Genomic DNA, 25152 nt, shown 5'->3' on the forward strand with positions numbered 1-25152 from the left:
ACATAAAAACTAGGGCTTAGAACAAAAGCACGCAGTGTCCAGATTATAACTTTGAAAGGGTTATAGAGTTGCCTAATCCTGTGGCCCCTTGTACGTCCTTTGTTGATTATGTAAGACAAGTAAGTTTTATATTAAACTATTTGAATCCTACCGATAGACAGACATCAGTTTGCTTTCAATTTTGAAACAATTTTTGGATAGTTTAATATAAAGTACTTGTTTCTTATTTTAAAGTTTTTAAAGTAAGTTTGATTTAATATTTATTGAATTACTTCCTTTAAAAATCACGAAAACCTCTATTTAATCTTTAATGCAAAATATCTAACAAAGAATTATCTATATATTCATCTATCTACAATAATGTATATGAATAAAAAGTATATTTTTGTATAAGGATTATCTATCTTTTTACTATCTATCTTTGTATATCAATCCAATTAAATTTATAACCTCCTAACTATCTATGAGTTGATGTATTTTAAAATGAATAAAATTTATTGTGTAAAGTTTAGTAAAAAGGTTTTTATATCTATTTACTATCCAATTATCTATCTATCCTTTTATAACCTTTAACCTAATTATGAGTACCTATATTTCAGACGAATAAAAGAAACGGATTTGCATAGTTTTGGTATACGGTTTTCTATCAATTTTATATTTATCTATCCAACTATTTATCGAACTAATTATCTATCTTTCTAACCTATCTGAGTAATTATATTTCAGATGACTAAAAGAAATGGATTGTGTATAGCATGGTACAAGGTGCATCAAAGGAATGAATTCATACAAACCTTTCATATTATTTTAAAGGTTTAATTAATCTACTTTGTAACTAGCCCGTACCGGTTTGTGTTACTTTATGCTTTAATTTAAAGTTGCGCCCCTAGAGGCCTCTAAGGGCACTTGAGGAGGGGAAAGTTGAATTTGATAACCGCATTCATTATTTTTTTTGGTGGGGTTTGCTCCCCTCCATTTTTAAATTTAGTCAAAAGAAATTAAATTTTTTTTTTTTGGGGGGGGGGTTAATTTTTTTAGGGGCGATCTCTCTTGGAAGGGTGGTGGTACCCTTCCCTTAAAATAGTTATAAACCTTCCCGGGACCTATAAGAAGCTACCCTTTTAAGGAGAACCCGATCGGTTCAGCGGTTAGCGAGATAATTCCGTACAAACAAACACACAGACAAAAAGACAAAGATCCTTTTACTTTATCATAAGGATTTAAAGTTGCGCCCCTAGCATCTCTAAGGGCTCTGTATTAAAAGGGGAAGGGAGGGGGCAATACTATAGATTAAAACTTACACACAACTTCAATTTTCAAATTAGCTAAGCTTCTCTAAAATGGAGAAATCAATCGGTTCAGTAGATATTGAAATATTAGGCTTCTAATAAAAAAACACCTTCCTTCCTCATATATGTATAGATATGAAACCTGCGCATTCTAGTACATATGTCAATATTTTTTTAAGCTAACGAATATGAGGACTTTTTATGAAACTATGGGGACCAGCATAAATTATAGTATAAAGTCTTATCCCTTCCTAGTGCTTAAATTTCTGTTTTAATGAAAAAAGATAATGTTTGTGTGTCTGTATGCCTGTAGCAAAGAATCTCGGTAACTGCTCAATCGATTTGGTTATCCTTATAGCTCCTTAAAGCTTCTTACAGGTCTAGAGATGGCTTATATTCTCCACGGCATCTATGCAATTCAATCTACACACCTTCTTTATACAAAGTAAATTGTCCTTGTTTGTGTCGTTGCTGCGCTACTTATGGATTAAATGAAATTGATATTGATTGGTTGTATGAATATACTTTGTGTAAGGAAGCCATACAAAAAATGAGAAAAGCTGAATTTTCTAGAAATTTAGTCTTACCAAATCTGTCACACAGTTATTAGTGGTAATATTTATCATTATATAAAAATAACAGGATGTATATTTGTATGTGTGTTTATTAAGAGATATAAGTTTTCCGGAATTGTAATGTAGGGAGTATATTTGAAATCTGCATCAAATTTTAAGGATTTTTTATAAAATTCGTTTTTTGTATAATTCTTTATCTAAAAGCGGAAATACAAATTAAGTTAATTAATTTTGGCATCTGTGATTGGTGGATTTAAAAAATCTGCGCTCTGATTGGATGTCGTACATCATTCAGCGCAGGTAGTTTAAAATCCACCTATCCTATTGGTCAAAATTAATTAACTTAAAAAGTATTTTCGCTTTTAGATAAAGAATTTTACAAAAAACGAATTTTATAAAAAATCCTTAAAATTTGATGCAGATTTCAAATCTACTCCCTACATTAAAATTCCGGAAAACTTATATCTCTTAGTGTTTATGGAGTGAAGAATATCTCTAACCACTGAACCAATTGTTATCTCCTTACAGTGTTCTTTCTATAGTACAAGGGATGTTTTATTACTCCCAAGAGTTATCGCCCAAAGAAATTTCATCTATTGTTTTATTCTTTAAAACTAAATTCTAAGTGGGGGGTGGTTAGGACTGCAATTTTAATAATGTTAATATCAATCTTACACCAACAACGAAATAAATTCGGAAAAAAATCACGAAACCTATAAGTGTTTTTCAGCTGTCGTTTGGGGGCAACAAATAGTAAAATTGACGATCTTTTTTCTGCCCCCCAAATATTATTTTAGCTTTATTTCGCTTGTTGGCTAAACCTTATTTCTTTTTAATATCTCTCAATAGTAAATTATCAAAACCACAAGCGGGGGGGGGGGGTGTATTCTTTACACTCCAGTGATGTTTAATAATATTTTGCTACAGTAAATCCGCATTATGTTAGGTTAAAGTTAAATTTTAATTGTAAATTTTTCACCATAATTAGTACTGCACCAGATTCAAAAGTTTAGGTTTACAAGGATGACAACAAACATAAAAGCGAAGCTTTAAGAATTTACGGTAGGACAGACAAACGTTAACACTCATAAGTGTCAGAATATTCAATTAAAAGTCAAAATAAAATTGTATAAATTATAATTTTTAAAAACCAACATGTTTTAAATGCACTTTCTGGTAACGATTAAAGAGATGCTAAGTCTTCTAATAGAACAATTTCAACATCAAAAATCAATATTACATTTATACATGTACCAGAAAAGAAAGACGGCCATAGCTGTAAGACGAACTTTTGGAGTTATACAGTAACTTCGTTACTAAAAAGCCCATGAATTCTCCATTTGAAAAAAATAACTTTTTTACAAAAGGAGGTACTCTACTACTCAATCTTGTTTTAGGGCATTGCAGTAGGGAAAGCTTGATAATGGGTAATCCTGACCAACTAACCCCCAATCGGCTAGCCAATGGGTCAAACTATAAAATAGGTAAGTCATTTGTTTCATTGGCATGTGGAAAACTCCAGAGATCTAAAGGGATAAGACAATGGCCGATAAATTAATGTACATCCCCAATGAACACTCAACTTAATAAATTAACCAATCAAAATTCACTAAAGTCTCAAAGTTATTAAGACAACGAATAAGAAAACATTATCATAAAACTTTGGGGACTAGTGTAATAAACAGCCCATTGTCCCCTCTCTCTCTGAGAAAACTCGCTTGACATCCGTTAGGGGGGGGGAGGGAGGGTTTCAAATTCGAATATGGGTATATCGCGTCATGCTTGAGACGTTAGAAATAATTATAAATGTTATTTATCTGGTTGGTTTATTAAATATCAACCGAATTGTTTTGGTCTTTAAGCAGAAGAAACTGATTACAATCAGGAAGAGAGGGGACATTAGGTTGTTTATTACACTAATCTGCAAAGTTTTACAATAACGATTTCTTATTTGTTGGCTTAACAACTTTGGGGACTCTTTATGAATTTTGATTGGTTGGGTCATGAAGTTGAGTTTCCGAACGATTCAACCTGCACTGATTGTAATCTTCATAAGTGGTAATGTTGTGTATCTTCATTGGGGATGTATATTAATTCATAAGCGACTGTGTTATCCCTTTAGATCCCTGGATTACAATGCAATGTTAAGACTTTCAGATAAAAGTCGTGTATTAAAAGTTAGTTAGGAGTTACTGTGCTGAGTTTTTTTTTCTCTTCATGAAATGAAATATATAAACACGTATTTCTTTTATCTCTATATGCATATATGTCAAATAAACAAGGATAAGTGTATTTGGAGTATTACACTTGTTGATTTGGGAAACTACTACATATATATTGTTTTATAAGACAATCCTTGTGTAAGAAGGATATACATTTAATAGATGAAATGATAATTCCAATCACCAAAGAGCATTTAACCCCTAACCCATTTTTAGTCAACCTTTCTTTTTTTGTGAAATAAAAAAATCATAGAAAAGCTTTACATTAAAAATATTATTTTTTATTATGAATTTCTAATCTTTTCAAATACAAAACAAACAATTGCAATTTTTGTACATGGTGTTTCTTATTAACTGCTAATATGTAATATTAAAATTGTAATTAGATAAGAAAAATTTAAATATTTGTTTCATTATAAGACTTAAATAATATTAGTAGCATAGCCCCTAGTCACTAGGGACTTTGCCTAGAGGGAAAGGAAGCTATGAAATTGCTATTCTCTATATCTAAAGAAAATAGCTTACAACATTGGCATGACCAAGAGGAAGATTCTCTGTAAAGCCGATACCAATCGGGCAAGTATATTCTTCTAAACCTTCCTTGGACTTAAATGAGTCTTTCCAGTAAATAAACACAGAAAGACACCAAACATTTTAACAATAGTTTTCTATAAGTTTGTTTAGTTATTTTTCTTTTGGTAAGAAACAAAACCTCTCATTATATTTGTTTTTCTTCTGTCTTAATATCAGGGATATTAAGGGATATTAACTGATGAAAGATGCATTGATGTACATTGTGCACCCTCAATTATGATCAATATTGTTATCCTATATGTAGATTAAAATTATTGGTAGAAAAGTTTGGATACTATTAGCTTGTACCAAACAATCAAATTGACGAAGCCCTTTTGATTTCTTTGACGTCATAAAAATTAGGGAGATTAGATGAGAATTAGGAAATAAAACCCTTAAAAAAGAGTTGGATAATACCTCATTTTTATGACGTCACTGGAATAAAAAGTAGGACAGATTGGGCTTCGTTATCAAATTGAATAAAATCCCTAAAAGTTTTTGGATCTAACAAATGAGATTTTAATTTACAGTTCTATGTCCCTTCCTTCCCTGGTTAATAAGTGTAGTTATTATCTAACTTACTAAAATAGCTGCCCCTTCCCTTTAAGGAATTTGCAGGGACAAGGGAAGGCTATTCTGGCAAACAATGCTTTAGAGCTGATTTCTTAGATTTCCAGTTTAAACTTGATGATGAGATAAAGCAACTTTTCGCAGAATTTGATAAGAAACTCAAGCATTATTTTAATACTTTTTGCTCTGTTTACTAAAAGCCATGCTATAAGGATTGTCAGAGTTTGTCTGCACATTCAGTTTAAAGATGTATGAGCAGACTTAAACTTTTTTTACAACTTTTAGGTATTTTATCTAAAACATAAACTACTCGTAAATTATATGTTAAATAGTGAATAAATTTATTAAAAATCCTAAAGAGTGGATAGCTGTAATACTTTGAAAAATATTTAAGATTGTTTAAATATTAATCTCATATACAAATTTAAATTCCAAAAAGGTTTTTACGACACCTAGCAATAAAATTCTGAACTACATAGCTATGTATTTTCACAATCATACATTTTATGATATTTGTTGTAGTTTAATTTTGACTTTCTTGGCAACTTCTTGTATCTAATGGCTAAACACGTTGGAGGAAAGTGGCGAATTAGGGAAGTAAAATAAAAAAGCTTCCCTGAAATCATGATTTATTAAGTACTGCAATAATTAAACCTAAAAACTACTAATCTTCTCTGAATATTACAACTTACAAACTTTTTTAATCATTTAAAATATGGGTAATTTCCCCTAAAGTGCCTTGTAGAGCACAGAGCCCCACCATTTCCCTACCATTAATGTAAAACAAATTGAATACGATCAAAGGGGAACTACTCCTTTTGGTATAACAAAGGTAACAAAAAAAAAATTAAAAAGGAGGGGAACAGTGCTTGAAAGGCAACTTTGTGGTAAAGCCCCAATATATGCTTTTTTATGCTTATTTTAGATCTTCAAATTGAATTTAGTATTTTATATTTTAGGGTTATTTTTTTTCAAAGAGAAGCTTTTCTAATTAGGATTGGTCAGTCCATAGGCATGTTAGAATTGTCCAATCGTTTTAAAACTTTGCAGGTGATTCCTGTAGTAGGTATGATTTAGAAAGCGGAGCACTTCCATAATCGTTACCAGAATGTCCGTATGTCCATTTTAAACATGGACAAATTTTTATGTGAATTCTGTGACAACAAAGTACATTATTATAAGCGAAGCAACTCTATAATCATGTCCTAGAAATGTGAGTATGTCCATAAACATTATCCTGTATCAAGCAGTTTTTACTTACAATTTTGCTTCGACTCTTATACATTTATATTCTGATTATTCAGTTCTGACATTCTACAAGTGTTAATGTCCATTTGTCCTACCGTTTCAGAGCTTTGTTCTCATAGATGGTGTCATCCTTGTTTAATAAGTAATGAACAATGAATTTAATTTTAAGCTTTAGACATAAGTTAGATTATTTTCTAATTATTTTCAATTTTTCTGTAAAGATCCAATTCGTTAGTGTTGAATTTGTCCAATTTCATTTTTTATAGATTCATATAGTGAGATATTTTTTAGTTATTAAATCATTTTGAAACTTTTGCTTTAACCTGCCTCAAGGGGTTAATCAAGGTGTTAATCAAAGTGCTTTTGATTAAAAATTTGTTAAAATATTTTGTTTTTGTTTGTAAACAGTTACAAATATCATGAATAAGAAAAAAATGTAAAGATTTTAATTTCAGGAATTATTATAAAATATCTTTTAAATCTCCCTAATTCTAAATTCTTTAGTAAGAAGCCTTTGTTTTGATTCTGTAAACAGACGGTTGAGGTTTGGTGATAGCTTATGATTTATACTTTCTGAATTGAACAATACTATAAAATACAAGTATGTTGCACCGTCTTTTTAGCTCTGTACCCTTGAAGGTTTCCAGAGTAGGTTTCGTGATTTTCCTAGAATTGTTGACCAGAAAGAACTTCCTTTGTCCTTGGGAATTTGCTCCACCTTTGTCTAATATTAATATGTAGTTTTTCCTTTCTTTCTTGACTGAAATTTTCTTAGAATTAGTGTAAAATAGAGGTCTTTGAAATTGGAAAAATTTTAAATCCCAATATAAAAAATGTCTATGTAATGAAAATCTGTTATCAATGCATTGCTTAAGTAAACAATATTGTGGTCTTTTTTGTACTTTTAATAACAGCAAAAATATGTTATTAGAGTTAGTGACTGAAGGTGTTAGAAGCACAGCTGATATGTAAAAGAGCTTTTAAATATGTCTTCCCAAGAAGATATCTATAGAAAAATCCTCCTTTACTAGACCCTTGTCTTGAAGTCTTGCTATTGTTTACGCCTCTATTTTTTTACTCTACTATTAGATAAATAGATGACATCATTTAAAGCCTCAGGTTCGGTTAAAAAGTATGAAGAATGACATAAAATAAAAACTTATCCTTAATATATGTATGTACAATTGCTTATAACATATTATACAAAATGAATATTCTAGTGCCTTTTGAATTTAGGTGGCTTTAATTTGTCGATCAGTTATGCAATCATTGTTGACTTCTTTCTTTGGAGAAAGAAACCTTTTTCTATTTTATAAAAAAAAATATACTGGTTCATTCGTTGGCTTAAAAACGTTGAATACTTTTAATAAATCTTGATTGGTGGCTTCAAAATAGCAGTATCTAAACTTTTTAACCAATAATTTTGTATATCTTCAATTAGGATGTACACACATTGTTTCATTTTTTTATTAGGCTTATTTTTATGAAAGAGAAGTAAAACCTACAGAAATACTTTTACAAGAATTTTTTGGTCAACACTAACTTTTGAACAGATTGAGTTCTTTATTTTAAGGAAGCTTTAACTTGGTCCTAGCTTGGTTATTAGACCTTTTTTAATGTTTGAATTAATAAGATGATTTTAATCCTCTCCGAGATGCTAGAAGCGCAGCCGCAAATAAAAGACAATTTTTCTGTGCATTAAATACTAGAACAGTAAAAATCAAGAAAATTTTCTATGTTAAAGAAGCAGGATGTCTCTGTGTATATGCGTCTGTAGAGCTATTTCTAAAACCGGAAGGGCAGCTTCACCCTCCGCAGAGATATTGCCCCAGAAAAATATAATTTTGCTTTATGAAACCCCTGGAATTGCCAAATAATTAATTTAATCTCTTAAAACTTTGTCTTTTATTTTTTCGTATTCATTCGAATCCGGTGGATAGGAACCGGTTCTCATCCATACGAAAAAACCATGTCTAGCATCGTATTATATCCAGCTTTCTACGAATATAAAAAGGGACAATCATAAGATTAAAACCAGTTTTTTTTAGCCCCGAGGTGCTATTCTTCATTCTATTGTACATTCTATATCCGCGGAAAGCTGTTTATAATACGATGCGAGAAATAACTAATCTTTTTTGCTGGTAACTGGGGTAAAAAATCAGCTGAAAACACAAGTTAAATCAGGGATTAAGGGAATATGACATTTTAAGAATATACTTTTTTTTTTCATTATTTATGCTTTGAATGGTTCTTTAATAGTCTTATATATTTACCAGCGCGGCAGATTAAGTATAACTTAGGGTTGGGCCGGATACCGGATATCCGGCTGATTTAAAATGCCGGATATCCGGTTACAGCCGGATATCTGGCCAACGTTCGATATCCGGCAAATTACCGGATATTCAGTCGGATAACCGGATATCCGGCGTCAAAAATCAGCCGGATATCCTGTAACCGGATAGTTTTAATATCCGGTATCCGGCCGGATATTGAAAATGGCCGGATATCCGGTCGGATAACCGGCCAAACCGGATATCCGGCCCAACCCTAGTATAACTATAAATGAGTGTTTCCATTAATGTTTTGTATTATGGAAATTTTTTTTATCGGTAAATAAAATCCTATGGAAAGTTACAGAGATAATAAATGTATAAGTATAGATGTAAACCCACACAACCTTGCCCAAGCGGTGGAACCCTTTTCGTCTACAAGCAAATAGATTTCTGCTATTTTCTAGTGACTTGGCTGTGTTGATATCCTCGAAGCTATTGACTGATATTCAAAGACCCTATTGAAAGTCGACACAGGGTCCCCACCCCGTGTGTAGAGTTATATATAGCTTGTAACCCTTCTATTATTTAACTTTAATATAGTGATAGTAATTTTTCTAACATAACCTATCCCTACCAGCCTGTAAATTAACTTATCTATAACCTCAAATAATTCTACAATTAAAAAATATTATCAGCAAAGCTACTCTTTAATTTTGTTTTATCCGGGTGAAGTTGCATAAATATATCTATGCAATTATTAAAATTACATTATTACTGACGATTAAGTAATCCAAGCTTTCGACATGACTTTATACTATATCAATGATGGTATATAAACAAAATAATATTTTTAAAAAAACGGCAATTTCTCCAAAGTTCCTATCCAGCACTTATACCCCATCTCTCCTTTTTTTGGAAATAATTTAAAAATAAGGGGGTGGGTTTTCCTTCGAGGGGGCCCTAATCCAGCGGTACCCTATCCTTACAGTTCTCCAAAGCGCCCAAATTAACCTTACCTGACCTAAAGAAATAAAGAAACAAACGAAAAACTACAAACGGGGGGGGGGTATTGTTGAACTAGGCACTGTGAAAGAAACAGCTAAAAACTGTTATTACTGCGCGACTTATTCATATAACCGTCCTAGATTCTATGAAATTACTAAGCAAACAATATAAAAAAATATTTAATAAAGTCTTAAAATCGTTTAGTTATTCTATATTTATTAAATATCAAAGTAATAAATGAATAGTTTTAATAAATAATAAAATTGTTTTAATTTACACTTCAATAAAAAATGTTTCGAGGGAAAAAAGAGAAAGATGAAATTGAGAAAGAAAATGAAAGTAAGAATATTCATTCCAGTATGACTCCTAATCAGATTAATTTCCGCCGGATTAAAACCAGTTCCAAGTCGTACTGAAAAATCATAAATCGTATTCTATTAAAGTAGAGCAGTTTTTCACGAAATAAAAATTAATCCCTCCTTTGTTAACCCACTAAATTGGAATAGCTTTATAATTTGTAATTTTACTATCTGCAGAAGACTGTCAATTATGCGATGCGAGTAATAACTACTATAACAATTATTTGATTTCAACATAATCTCTACACAGTCTATTACAGTCTATTACAGTCTACAGTCTCTATACAGTCTATTACAGTCTGTTACAGTCTATTACAGTCTATTACAGTATATTACAGTATATTACAGTCTATATTACAGTCTTTTACAGTCTATTACAGTCTATTACAGTCTATTACAGTCTATTACAGTCTATTACAGTCTATTACAGTCTATTACAGTATATTACAGTATATTACAGTATATTACAGTATATTACAGTCTATTACAGTCTATTACAGTCTATTACAGTCTATTACAGTCTATTACAGTATATTACAGTATATTACAGTATATTACAGTATATTACAGTATATTACAGTATATTACAGTCTATTACAGTCTATTACAGTCTATTACAGTCTATTACAGTCTATTACAGTCTATTACAGTTTATTACAGTCTACACAGTCTACAGTCTCTACAGAGTTTCTATTACACAAAATTACCCCTTCTAAAGATTGCATTTAGTAGATGAAACGCTTGGACACTCAACTTAATGAATCAATTCATCAAAATACAATAAAAGTCCCCAAAGTTTTTGGGCCAACGAATAAGACGTTATTATAAAACTTTGGGGAATAGTGTAATAAACAGCTCAAAAATTAACATTTTAAATTTTAAAAATAATATATACATTCTTTATCAATCTAATGTTAAATATTTGAATGCTTTTATTGTTGGTTTTTGGTTGCTGCTGTTAATCAGCTTATACCAACAATGAAATTAATTCGGTAAAAATCACGAACCCTATACGTGTTTTTCAGATGTCGTTGGGGGGGCAATACATCGTAAATTTGACGACCTCTCCATTTGCCCCCCAAATATTATTTCATAATTATTTTGCTTGTTGGTTATACCTTATACCTGGCTCTAAATGCAAACTTACTAATCCTTGATTTTTTTTTAAATTTTAGATATGAACAAACAGCCTTTGCTTTTCCGCATTCAGTTCAAGAACATTGCTGTCGTCACTGTCAGGAATATTATTGAAGATTTACTTATTTTTTTTGTAACTGGACAAAGTGTCTCGAAAATCCGCCATGTGACGTCATAAAAATGAGGGATTATCCATCTCTTTTTTTAGGGCTTTTCTTTCCAACTTATCCACTAGTCGCCCTCATTTTTATGACGTCACATGTCTGATTTATGAGACACTTTGTCCACGTCTTGTTACATTTTTTATTTTGTAGAGAAGCTACACTCTTGATGATTATTGCAAATCGAAAGACAAACTGACCAACGGACGAACGGAAAGAGTATGGATCAAGTTAAGTAAAGCATTCCACAGTTTTGACATGTAAAGCAGAGCATGCCAAAATTCTTAAAAGTAAATCAGATTATGCCAATATTATGTCAAGTAAAGCATAATATGTATTAGTAAGCTCTGCTTAACTTGATCTAAAAGAACTTAAAAGAGAGAATTGAACTGAACACATAGAATTTGTGCTAAGATAATATAATATTTTTAAAAGCGAAGCTTTTCTATAATTAGGGTAGGTCCGTACGTCCGTCCGAGATAGATAGCTTTTATTCGTTAATTTAGGCATGTTAGAATAGTCCTATCGATTTCAAACTTTGCATGATGATTCCTGTAGTAGTTAGGTGCGATTTAGAAAGCGTAGCAACTCTATAATCATTACCATAATGTCCGTATGTCCATTTTAAACATGTAGATTTTTTTTACTTTTTCAACAACAATTTTTTTGAGATCTAACTATCTGATTGATCTGATTTTTGGTATATTGATTCCTGGAACAACAAAGAACAATATTATAAGCGAAGCAACTCTTGATTATAAGTCCTAAAAATGTAAGTATGTCCATAAACATTATCCTGTATCAAGCAGTTTTCAACAAATTTACTGACAATTTTGCTTCAACTTTTACTTTTATATTCTGATTATTCAGTTTAGACACTATACAAGTGTTAATATCCGTTTGTCCTACCGTTTCAGTGCTTCGCTTTTATGGATGTTGTCATCCTTGTTCTAATATCCCTGTGCAACAGATTTTATTGTCTGATTCTTTCCAGGGAGGGTTGGCACATTCCACGGTACTTAACATTGGTTCCCTATTCGTTTGCCTATAAACTTTGGGTACTCTTATTGAATATTGATTGGTTGGTTCAAAATATGTAGTGTCCAAACTTTTAACCAATAATTGATTATCATATCTGGGGATGAATATTAATTTATCGTCAATTGTCTTATCCCTTAAGTTCCCTGTATTATTTCATGTCAAATCTTCATTGATAATTTTATAGTATCCCGTTTTTCGCATTTTTTTTTTGCATTTGCTACAGGTAAGACTTTACATTAATCAATGTAATAATTTTTTCCAGTATGGCCTATAAAACCGATTATTATCCTCTGGATTGGAACCGGTTCTAAGTCATACTATAAAAATCACATATCATACCGAATTTTATCCAGTTTTCTACGAATATAAAAATGTACATTCATAATATTAAGACCAGTTGTGGTAGCCTTCGCCAACAGACTTCCTTCGGCATCTTGGGGCTAAAGAAACTGGTTTTAATCTTATAGTTGTACATTTTTTAAATCTGCGGAGAGCTGTTTATTTTACGATGCAAAAAATAACTATGACAAGCAAAAAGTGTTCCTAAAAGCTTAGCACCCCACACTCTTCATCTAAAGGTATGATATGTTAGCAACTACGTACCCCTAGAGGCCTCTAGCGACACGTTAAAATATTCATTTCAAGGCACTATTTTTTTTTTGGATAGATGAAAGTTCCGTTACCCTTCCTCAATATAGTGCTAAACCTTTCTGGACCTATAGGTGTTAAGAAGAACCATATCGGTTTTTGAAAACCTTAGCTAAAAAGACAGAAAGACAGACAGCCATGTATACATTCTCTTATTTTAATAAAAGGATACGTCATTGTGTAATTTGTCATGTCTATCTATCAATCTATCTAGCTTCCTGCACCACTCAGAATGGGTAACTAGAACTCACTGTGATGTCTGGAACATAGCACCGTCCATTTCAGGTATAATTCACGGATCTTAAGGGATAAGACAATTGCCGATAGATTGATGTGCATCTCCAATGATGATTCACAAAATTACCCCTTCCGTAGAGTACAATTACGTTTCGACACTTATCTTGATGAATTGACCAATAGAAATTCAATAAAAGCTGTTACTCCAATTAATAAGAAAACGTCATTATAAAACTTTGGGGACTTGTGTAATAAACAGCCCAATGTCCCCTTCCCCCTCACTGGGTATTATTAATACATTTCCATGAAAAGATCTAGTAAGATTACATCCAAATTCTTTTATCTATCTTAAAGTTACTTAAATACAGAGGCTGCTATTCAGCCAATTAATATAATTTGAAATTGCTAAAAATTAAATATTTTGTAAGAGTAATTTTATGTAACTGAAGGGAAGTGGGTCAGAAGGGGGGGGGGGGGGGTATAAGAAAAGAGGATTGTGGGAAAATTTTCATTTTGAATTTTTTGTCGGAATCACATTACCTTTTCCCTACTTAAATACAAGATGTTTGTTATGGACAATGGACATACTTACATTATAAGACTTTATATGAACTATATAATTGCTACATATCTTAAACTGTAATAGCTGATTAGAAATCACCCTGCTGAATTTCAAATCAATATGATAATTCTAACATGCATTAAATAAAAAGCTAAGATCTGTTTAGACAGACGGACTGACAGACTGACTACCTTAATTTTAGACTATCTTCGCTTTAGAAACTATTTTAAATATTACCAAAAATGAAAAGAGTTGATAAATCGAAAAAAACAGCAATTTATACTTTTTTAACTTGCACTTTTTTTCCAGCGTCAATTGGGCATTTTAGCCCCCAGAAGTATATTTGGAAGTTGTGTATATCAATTCATTCTGCTCCAAGACTTATGATCTGTCAAATGTACCATACTTATATGTATAAACATATGTCCAGGTAAAAAAAATCCAATTTATTTTTTATCCCTTTACTTCATATTGTTGTACCTTTTGAGAAACAGGCATATAGTTTTCACCTTTTGCACAGATAAATTTTGCTAATGATTCCATATCATTTATATGGCCCCAAGGTCCTCAAAAACAATTGTCGCCAGAAAGTTTGACTTTTTGTGTGTTTTGTGCCTTGCTTATTTGCTTATCAATGTTGCGTGATTGTAATTATGTTTTCAATATTCAAAAAGCTGCGTAATTGTATTATGAAAAATGCATATTTCTAAAGAACATTGTATTTATTGGGGGCCCTAATTTGGCGGATGGTTGGAAAATAAAAATATCTGTCAGTTTGCATAAAGGAAATTTTAATTATTTTACAAGGAATAAGTTTTCATGAACTAAACTTGCTACATTTCTCTTTATTCCTTTTATCCTCAATCTTTCGGTAAATTCCCTCATTGAATTATGTATTAAAGGGGGGGGGGGGGAACTTGGATATTTTGTTTAGTTTATTTCTGAGGTCCGATTAGGTTAGGTTATATCGTGAACTGGGTAGCCTCGCTGGGCTAGGGACCCCTGTTGATGTTATTCATGGGAAGAAAATAAGTAACTCCTCCCCTTATCTTTTATGTATTTCTTTCAAAAATAAAGGACATGGGTTTTATTGCTCAATAGGGACTCTGCAGGTAAGCGCCATTATATTAACAAGCTTCGTCATCTTTTGCTGGGCACCCGCATAACTTTCTTGTTTATTGATATATCTTTTCTTTTATTGCAGAGATCCTTGGGTTCAGCAATTTGTGCTAATTTGTTGTAGCTTTAATGTTGCTGAAGTTTTCTCATTACTACTTCTATCTATAGGTAATATTGTCATACAGGGAGCTACTCTATAGATAGGGTATGTTAATATGTTATAGCCTTAATATTACTCTAGTTTTCTTATTATTACTTCTTTCTATAGGTAATATTATAATACAGGGAGCTACTCTATAGATAGAGTATGTTAATATGTTATAGCTTTAATATTACTCTAGTTTTCTTAATATTACTTCTTTCTATACGTAATATTATCATACAGGGAGCTACTCTATAGATAGGGTATGTTAATATGTTATTGCTTTAATATTACTCTAGTTTTCTTATTATTACTTCTTTCTATAGGTAATATTATAATACAGGGAGCTACTCTATAGATAGGGTATGTTAATATGTTATAGCTTTAATATTACTCAAGTTTTGTTATTATTACTTCTTTTTATAGGTAATATTATCATACAAGGAGCTACTCTATAGATAGGGTATGTTAATATGTTATTGCTTTAATATTACTCTAGTTTTCTTATTATTACTTCTTTCTATAGGTAATATTATAATACAGGGAGCTACTCTATAGATAGAGTATGTTAATATGTTATAGCTTTAATATTACTCTAGTTTTGTTATTACTACTTCTTTCTATAGGTAATATTATCATACAGGGAGCTACTCTATAGATAGGGTATGTTAATATGTTATTGCTTTAATATTACTCTAGTTTTCTTATTATTACTTCTTTCTATAGGTAATATTATAATACAGGGAGCTACTCTATAGATAGAGTATGTTAATATGTTATAGCTTTAATATTACTCTAGTTTTCTTAATATTACTTCTTTCTATACGTAATATTATCATACAGGGAGCTACTCTATAGATAGGGTATGTTAATATGTTATTGCTTTAATATTACTCTAGTTTTCTTATTATTACTTCTTTATATAGGTAATATTATAATACAGGGAGCTACTCTATAGATAGGGTATGTTAATATGTTATAGCTTTAATATTACTCAAGTTTTGTTATTATTACTTCTTTCTATAGTTAATATTATCATACAAGGAGCTACTCTATAGATAGGGTATGTTAATATGTTATAGCTTTAATATTACTCAAGTTTTGTTATTATTACTTCTTTCTATAGGTAATATTATCATACAGGGAACTACTCTATAGATAAGGTATGTTAATTTGTTGTAGCTTTACTATTACTCAAGTTTTCTTATTATTACTTCTTTCTATAGGTAATATTATCATACAGGGAACTACTCTATAGATAAGGTATGTTAATATGTTATAGCTTTAATACTACTCAAGTTTTCTTATTATTACTTCTTTCTATAGGTAATATTATCATACAGGGAACTACTCTATAGATAAGGTATGTTAATTTGTTGTAGCTTTACTATTACTCAAGTTTTCTTATTATTACTTCTTTCTATAGGTAATATTATCATACAGGGAACTACTCTATAGATAAGGTATGTTAATATGTTATAGCTTTAATACTACTCAAGTTTTCTTATTATTACTTCTTTCTATAGGTAATATTATCATACAGGGAACTACTCTATAGATAAGGTATGTTAATTTGTTGTAGCTTTACTATTACTCAAGTTTTCTTATTATTACTTCTTTCTATAGGTAATATTATCATACAGGGAACTACTCTATAGATAAGGTATGTTAATATGTTATAGCTTTAATACTACTCAAGTTTTCTTATTACTACTTCTTCCTATAGGTAATATTATCATACAGGGAACTACTCTATAGATAAGGTATGTTAATATGTTATATCTTTAATATTACTCAAGTTTTCTTATTTCTACTTCTTTCTATAGGTAATATTATCATAAAGGGTGCTGCTCTATATATAGGGTATGTTAATATGTTGTAGCTTTAATATTACTCAAGTTTTCTTATTTATACTTCTTTCTATAGGTAATATTATCATAAGGGGTGCTGCTCTATAGATAGGGTATGTTAATATGTTATATCTTTAATATTACTCTAGTTTTCTTATTATTACTTCTTTCTATAAGTAATATTATCATACAAGGAGCCACTCTATAGATAGGGTATGTTAATAGGTTATAGCTTTAATATTACTCAAGTTTTCATATTACTACTTCTTTCTATAGGTAATATTATAATACAGGGAGCTACTCTATAGAAAGGGTATGTTAATATGTTATAGCTTTACTATTACTCAAGTTTTCTTATTACTACTACTTTCTATAGGTAATATTATCATACAGGGAGCTACTCTATAGATAGGGTATGTTAATATGTTATAGCTTTAATATTACTCTAGTTTTCTTATTATTACTTCTTTCTATAGGTAATATTATCATACAGGGAGCTACTCTATAGATAGGGTATGTTAATTGGTATGTTTAAGAAATCGCTCAAAAAATATTCCCATTTCCACATTCAAAACAAGCCTTTTCTTCTTAAACTAAAATTGAGAAATTGCCGACTTCAACCCCTTCAACCTTCCATTAAGTAACCCTGGAGGCCACTAGGGGCATAATCGTTATCATTGTACATGGAGTTTAGCTTCTCTATATAAATGTGAATTGATGTTGCTACAATTTTACTCAATTTATTTAGATTCATTGTTAATGAATATTAAAAATTACTTATATGAATGGACGGACATGTTCTAACTAATAAACCGGGTTGATAATATAGATTTTTATATTCTTTTTTTAAACAATTTATTTTTAGTTCCAAGTATAGAAGATTTCACACTGCATAAGCTAAGCTTTGCCTCCTTCCTTCTCTTCTCTGGCATGTACCTAGCCTCTTCTTATTATTTGCTCAGGTTACATTACATTTTTTTGCTTATTTTGCTACTCTATAAGTGGCCTTGTTTGTCTGTCTAGCGGCTGTCTGAACGTTCTTACTTTCTGAAAGTCTATAATGATGTATTTGACTCACTTTTCCCCTTCTTCCCTTATCCAATGTAGCTGTCTATAGTGCCCTAGCAAAATGGGGATAGATGTCACTGCTTTTGGCCTACCTATTCTATTGACGTAAGGAAATACCTTATACCCCATCTCTTTACTAGTGGTTTTCCTTCCCCATTCCCTTTCTCTTTCCTTCTATTATGACTTCAATAGAATATGTAGGTCGAAAGCGGTGACATCTATCCCAATTTTTCTAGGGCACTAAACACAGCTACGAAGATTGTCTTGATACAAATATATACAGAGGCATCTAATGACACTGTATAGCTACAAATTTTGGACAAATGTCATGCTATAAAATGGTTGGTTGTTTTCAATACCATAGACATAAAATATTTTAGAGATGAGCAAATTAAATTATGTTAGAAATCACAGGTTGATCAATTAAATTATTTTAGAAATCACAGGGTGACCAAATTATATTATTTTAGAAACCACAGTGTCACCAAATTAAATTATTCTAGAAATCACTGGGTGGCCAAATTAAATTATTTTAGAAACTACAGGGTGACCAAATTAAATTATTTTAGAAATCACAGGGTGACCAAATTATATTATTTTAGAAACCACAGTGTCACCAAATTAAATTATTCTAGAAATCACTGGGTGGCCAAATTAAATTATTTTAGAAACTACAGGGTGACCAAATTAAATTATTTTAGAAATCACAGGGTGACCAAATTATATTATTTTAGAAACCACAGTGTCACCAAATTAAATTATTCTAGAAATCACAAAGTGACCAAATTAAATTATTTTAGAAATCACAGGGTGACCAAATTAAATTATTTCAGAAATCACAGGGTGACCAAATTAAATTACTGGGAGAAGAAATCCATGAGATTGAAGAAAACAATTCTTACCATCAATTTTGTTTCTATAGGTAAGTTATAATGATAATTTCAATTAGGAAGAAATATTACATTTCAAGAAATACTTTTTCTCAACTGTATAAACATGTTTTTTTTCATTCATTGGCATATAGACTTCGTGTGAATTTATTAAATCATTAGTGAAAGGTTTAAACAAGCGCTGTCCAAACTTTTTAATCAACAGTTTAAATCTATTGAAGGGGTATTTTTTGTTTATCATAATTTTTTATGTACATCCATTTATGATCCATTACCTTGTCTCTTAAAATCTCTCAATGTAAATTAATTCCCTCCCCCCCCCTCCAAAAAAAATGCAAAAATTTGTTCTGCAGCTGTCTTGCTTAGTATTGTTAGGGGGAATAGGTTAATTAGGAATATAACCATTATTAATTTTGTTTATATAATATTTTTTTTATCGTCCAATGTCTTTTAATTAGACAAAATGTAAAGTAATTCTTGTTTTCATAAATTTATCGGGGAAACAATTATACATATTTATTGATACATATTTTAATATTATCCTATAATATACAGTAGTAAGATTTTTTTGTCTGAAGCTAAAGATCTCTAAAATTCAGGGAGTAAGGGAGGGGACAATGGATCGAATATTCAATTTTTAGGAGTCTCAGACTTTGGGTACTGGCTTAAAGGGAATGTACAAGAATTTAGTACTTTCTGACTGAATTTGGGTACTAGCGCATGTAATGCCACTAATTGTTTGAATAAAGCAGACAGAGAGTAGAAAGGTAAATATACACGGCCACCCTCCCATAATCTATTTCCCCTCTCCCCCTCTCCCCCACCTTTCTTTTTTAATGCAAACGATAGGAAAAAGGAGAAGATGGTGGGGGCAAGGGGCAAGGGTAATAGACAGGATATTCTTGCCCAGCCAGCTAGCTGTAGGGTTCAATAATCACAAAAAAATACAAAAATCACACCATTAAACCTCATTATATTTCATCAAAACAAGTTGTGATTTCGCCTGCCTGTCCCCTTTTTTTCCTGTTCATATAACTTGCCCCTTGCCGCCACCTCTCTTTTCCCTTTTCCTGTCATCTGGAGAGTTCAAGGGAGATTTTTCTAGTAATTAATTACAGAATGGTTACGTCAGTCTGATATACTGATATTGCAATTTTGAAATGATTGCTTTTTTTCTTGGAACTTTTTTTCTTAGTTCATAGTTTATTATATTTCACTAAAAATCCCTTAACAATTTCCTCCGATTTTTCTGAATTAATCTGGATTTAATAGCCTTTCTTTGAAAACTCTCAAATTGAATTAATTACCCATTGTCCCCTCCCTTACTCACTGCTAAAATTACTTATCCGAAGGAATTGTACATTTCAGGGCAGCTTTACAAATGAGGTGGTTTTTAATTATTTTCCTAACTCTTCCGCTCTCTTCTATAAGCAGGAAAGAAACAACTAGTCTAATAGTAAAGTATACTTCAAACCAAGATAAAGTATGCTAAAACAGCTTCTTAAACTTATATTAATTTAAAAATAATTGTTTTTAGGTCTAGCCATGTATTTTTACTGGAGACACAATGCTTACTGTGAACCAGGCATGTACTCAGGTAAAAACATTGGTTTTAACTTTTGATTGATTGGTTCTAACTAGCAGTATCCAAACTTTAAAATCAAAATAACAGATATTATTGCAATGATGCATGGATCTAATGGGATAAGGCAATGACTAATAAATTGATGTACATCCCCAATGATGATACAAAAAACTACCCCTTTTTGTAGATTAACATTAGTGGTTGAAACGTTTGAACACTCAGCTTAAAAAACCAATTAACCAAAATTCACTAAAGTCTCCAGAGTTTTCAGCCAAAAAATAAGAAAACGTTATTATAAAACTTTGGGGACTAGTGTAATTAATAGCCCATTGTCCCCTCTCTCTCTAGGAATGATGCTTTTTTCATGTATCGAACGCTTTACTAATATCAAAAAGACACAAATGTTACAACTTGATAATTGCTACATATTGATGTAACATTTTCATTTTAGTGTTCTCCTTGTTTGAGTATGTAGTGGTTATATCTAACATGGCCTACCATTTCACCTCCTATTATGATTTTATTTCAGTATTCTCCTTGTTTGAGTATGTAGTGGTTATATCTAACATGGCCTACCATTTCACATCCTATTATGATTTTATTTCAGTGTTCTCCTTGTTTGAGTATGTAGTGGTTATATCTAACATGGCCTACCATTTCACATCCTATTATGATTTTATTTCAGTGTTCTCCTTGTTTGAGTATGTAGTGGTTATATCTAACATGGCCTACCATTTCACCTCCTATTATGATTTTATTTCAGTATTCTCCTTGTTTGAGTATGTAGTGGTTATATCTAACATGGCCTACCATTTCACATCCTATTATGATTTTATTTCAGTATTCTCCTTGTTTGAGTATGTAGTGGTTATATCTAACATGGCCTACCATTTCACATCCTATTATGATTTTATTTCAGTATTCTCCTTGTTTGAGTATGTAGTGGTTATATCTAACATGGCCTACCATTTCACCTCCTATTATGATTTTATTTCAGTATTCTCCTTGTTTGAGTATGTAGTGGTTATATCTAACATGGCCTACCATTTCACATCCTATTATGATTTTATTTCAGTGTTCTCCTTGTTTGAGTATGTAGTGGTTATATCTAACATGGCCTACCATTTCACCTCCTATTATGATTTTATTTCAGTATTCTCCTTGTTTGAGTATGTAGTGGTTATATCTAACATGGCCTACCATTTCACATCCTATTATGATTTTATTTCAGTATTCTCCTTGTTTGAGTATGTAGTGGTTATATCTAACATGGCCTACCATTTCACCTCCTATTATGATTTTATTTCAGTATTCTCCTTGTTTGAGTATGTAGTGGTTATATCTAACATGGCCTACCATTTCACATCCTATTATGATTTTATTTCAGTATTCTCCTTGTTTGAGTATGTAGTGGTTATATCTAACATGGCCTACCATTTCACCTCCTATTATGATTTTATTTCAGTATTCTCCTTGTTTGAGTATGTAGTGGTTATATCTAACATGGCCTACCATTTCACATCCTATTATGATTTTATTTCAGTGTTCTCCTTGTTTGAGTATGTAGTGGTTATATCTAACATGGCCTACCATTTCACCTCCTATTATGATTTTATTTCAGTATTCTCCTTGTTTGAGTATGTAGTGGTTATATCTAACATGGCCTACCATTTCACATCCTATTATGATTTTATTTCAGTATTCTCCTTGTTTGAGTATGTAGTGGTTATATCTAACATGGCCTACCATTTCACCTCCTATTATGATTTTATTTCAGTATTCTCCTTGTTTGAGTATGTAGTGGTTATATCTAACATGGCCTACCATTTCACATCCTATTATGATTTTATTTCAGTATTCTCCTTGTTTGAGTATGTAGTGGTTATATCTAACATGGCCTACCATTTCACCTCCTATTATGATTTTATTTCAGTATTCTCCTTGTTTGAGTATGTAGTGGTTATATCTAACATGGCCTACCATTTCACCTCCTATTATGATTTCCACGATATCAACATAACATTAGGTAAACTTCATATTTATAAAAGCAAAGCTTTTCTGTAACTATAACATGCGACTGTAACAATGCCTAGATCATAGTGCTAATTCTCGAATCTCAACCCAAACTAAAGACGTTTAAAAGTAATACCTTCGCTATTGCTGCTATGTCAGATACACGACTAATAAGGATAGGAGGAATGCCTTGGCGCAACTCATTATCAAGTAAAGTTAGGACTTCCTGACAAAGAGTTAGTTCTCTGTAATAGTGGGGATAGATAAAGTATTGTTTTATCCATCTCATTATCTGATTGATGTAAGAATTGTGCTAAATCTAATTTAAAAACAGTGGTGTGCACAGGATTTTACCAGGGGGTATAAGCTTTGTAGGAGTTAAAAAAAGGCAGTTTACAAATTCAAATTTTTTAATGGGATTTTGACACACCAATCTGTGCATTTATTCTTTTAATGTATAATTTATGTCTTAATTAATGAATACGATATTTTAGGCTCTGAGGCAGTAGAACAAATGGAGTGAACCAGTGTAGATCTAGTCAACTTTACAAGCTGTACTTACAGTACTTACTGTAAATGCAGTACATACTGTAAACACAGTGCATACTGTATATGCAGTTTATACTGTAAATGCAGTACATACTGTAAACGCAGTGCATACTGTAAACGCATTATATACTGTAAATGCAGTTTATACTGTAGACACAGTACATATTGTAAACGCAGTAAATACTGTAAACGCATTATATACTTTATATGCAGTTTATACTGTAAACGCAGTACATACTGTAAATGCAGTAAATTGTGTAAATATACTGAATGTACATAGTGTACAATTATGTGAATAAAACTATGCAACCATACTTCAAATAAATATATATTGCATAACATAAATTTTAGTACCGCGCTACTTTATAACTAAAGAAGGTCTATTCTTTTACTTCTACAATTCAAAAAAAAATTGAATAGTAATATGAGATATGACATTTGGATAATAAATTGTTGTACATCCCCAATTATTATAGACAAATTCCCCTTTCTTCTGTAGATTATAAACTGTTGTGGAAAAGTTTTTACACTTCTATGTTTTTTTGTAAAACCAAATCAAGACCTTTGAAAATATCCAAAAATTTTAAGCCAGATTGGCAAAATGTCCCCTCCCTTTCCGGGAAACACTAATAGTTTTATTTAAAATTATGGCATTTATTTCAATTATGGATTACAATAGATTTTTTTTTTAAATATAACGTCTAATAATAGAAAAAGTTTAAAATAAATTGATGCATAAATGACAATTTTCGTATAATTGTTAAATACAAACAGACAGACTGATAAGAGGGATTATCTCAGTTAATAGAATACATTACATGGTCCTAGGACAAACGCAGGAATTCCAAACGTCGGAGTGGAGAAACGCAGGAGTGGACACTTAACCTAACCTAACCTATCATAAACTATATTTTAGGTTTTTTAAATGCCTAACCACTGCGGGGGGGTTAGTTGTATATTTATAGCGTAACCTAACCTAACCTGTATAGAAATACCTACTTATAATAATATTTGGATCATGGAAAGAAAACAAAGTCATTCCTTAATTAGGACAGAAGTCACCTTCCTAGGAAGGACATAAGTAGCTTCCCTTATGTGAGAATTTGTTAGATGAAGGGCATAACTTGTCTCCCTTAACAAAGATTTTGCAAGATGAAGGACATAAGTAGCCTCCCTTCACCACACAAAACCTAGCTTTTTGGTCCTTCACATAGCAAAATCTTGCATAAAATAGTTTATCTGTCCTTCACATAGCAAATTCTTGCAAAACATAGCATTTATGTCCTTCACATAGCAAATTCTTGCAAAACATAGCATTTATGTCCTTCACATAGCAAATTCTTGCAAAACATAGCAAATTCTTGCAAATCATAGCAAATTCTTGCAAAACATAGCATTTATGTCCTTCACATAGCAAATTCTTGCAAAACATAGCAAATTCTTGCAAAACATAGCATTTATGTCCTTCACATAGCAAATTCTTGCAAAACATAGCATTTATGTCCTTCACATAGCAAATTCTTGCAAAACATAGCATTTATGTCCTTCACATAGCAAATTCTTGCAAAACATAGCAAATTCTTGCAAAACATAGCAAATTCTTGCAAAACATAGCAAATTCTTGCAAAACTTAGCATTTATGTCCTTCACATAGCAAATTCTTGCAAAACATAGCAAATTCTTGCAAAACATGGCAAATTCTTGCAAAACATAGCATTTATGTCCTTCACATAGCAAATTCTTGCAAAACATAGCAAATTCTTGCAAAACATAGCATTTATGTCCTTCACATAGCAAATTCTTGCAAAACTTAGCATTTATGTCCTTAACATAGCATTTTGGTCCTTCACATAGCAAAATCTCACAAAACATAGGTTTTTCTGACCTTTTTCTACCAGGAGATCAGAACTAAATCAGAACACACATAACAAGAGTTTTACATAATTTAACTCTGCATAAATTATGATAATTCATTATTATTACCCCTCCCCCCCCCCCCTTTTTTAAATTTACCCCTGCATAAATTATGATAATTC

At 31.2% G+C, this 25152-nt stretch overlaps 1 protein-coding gene across 2 annotated transcripts; it reads left to right on the forward strand.

The window, feature by feature from the left end:
* The first annotated feature begins 724 nt into the window (after nt 1-724).
* On the forward strand, nt 725-23455 carry LOC145331436 (post-GPI attachment to proteins factor 2-like). Of its 2 annotated transcripts, XM_080176081.1 has the most exons (14): nt 725-773; nt 1822-1901; nt 3262-3348; nt 11290-11351; nt 12636-12676; nt 13316-13386; nt 14210-14330; nt 15105-15187; nt 17877-17973; nt 18913-19001; nt 20507-20566; nt 22488-22580; nt 23062-23134; nt 23189-23455. In XM_080176081.1, the coding sequence occupies exons 3-13, from the start codon at nt 3288-3290 to the stop codon at nt 23088-23090; spliced, it is 807 nt and encodes a 268-aa protein (XP_080032207.1). In that variant the 5' UTR covers nt 725-773; nt 1822-1901; nt 3262-3287; the 3' UTR covers nt 23091-23134; nt 23189-23455. The 2 variants fall into 2 exon arrangements, with proteins under 2 accessions (XP_080032207.1, XP_080032206.1); XM_080176080.1 differs by having other exon boundaries at nt 23062-23455.
* The last annotated feature ends 1697 nt before the right edge of the window (nt 23456-25152 follow it).

Source organism: Acartia tonsa, chromosome 11 (assembly GCF_053477335.1).
Source record: "Acartia tonsa isolate MP-2025a chromosome 11, ASM5347733v1, whole genome shotgun sequence".
Lineage (NCBI taxonomy): Eukaryota > Metazoa > Arthropoda > Copepoda > Calanoida > Acartiidae > Acartia > Acartia tonsa.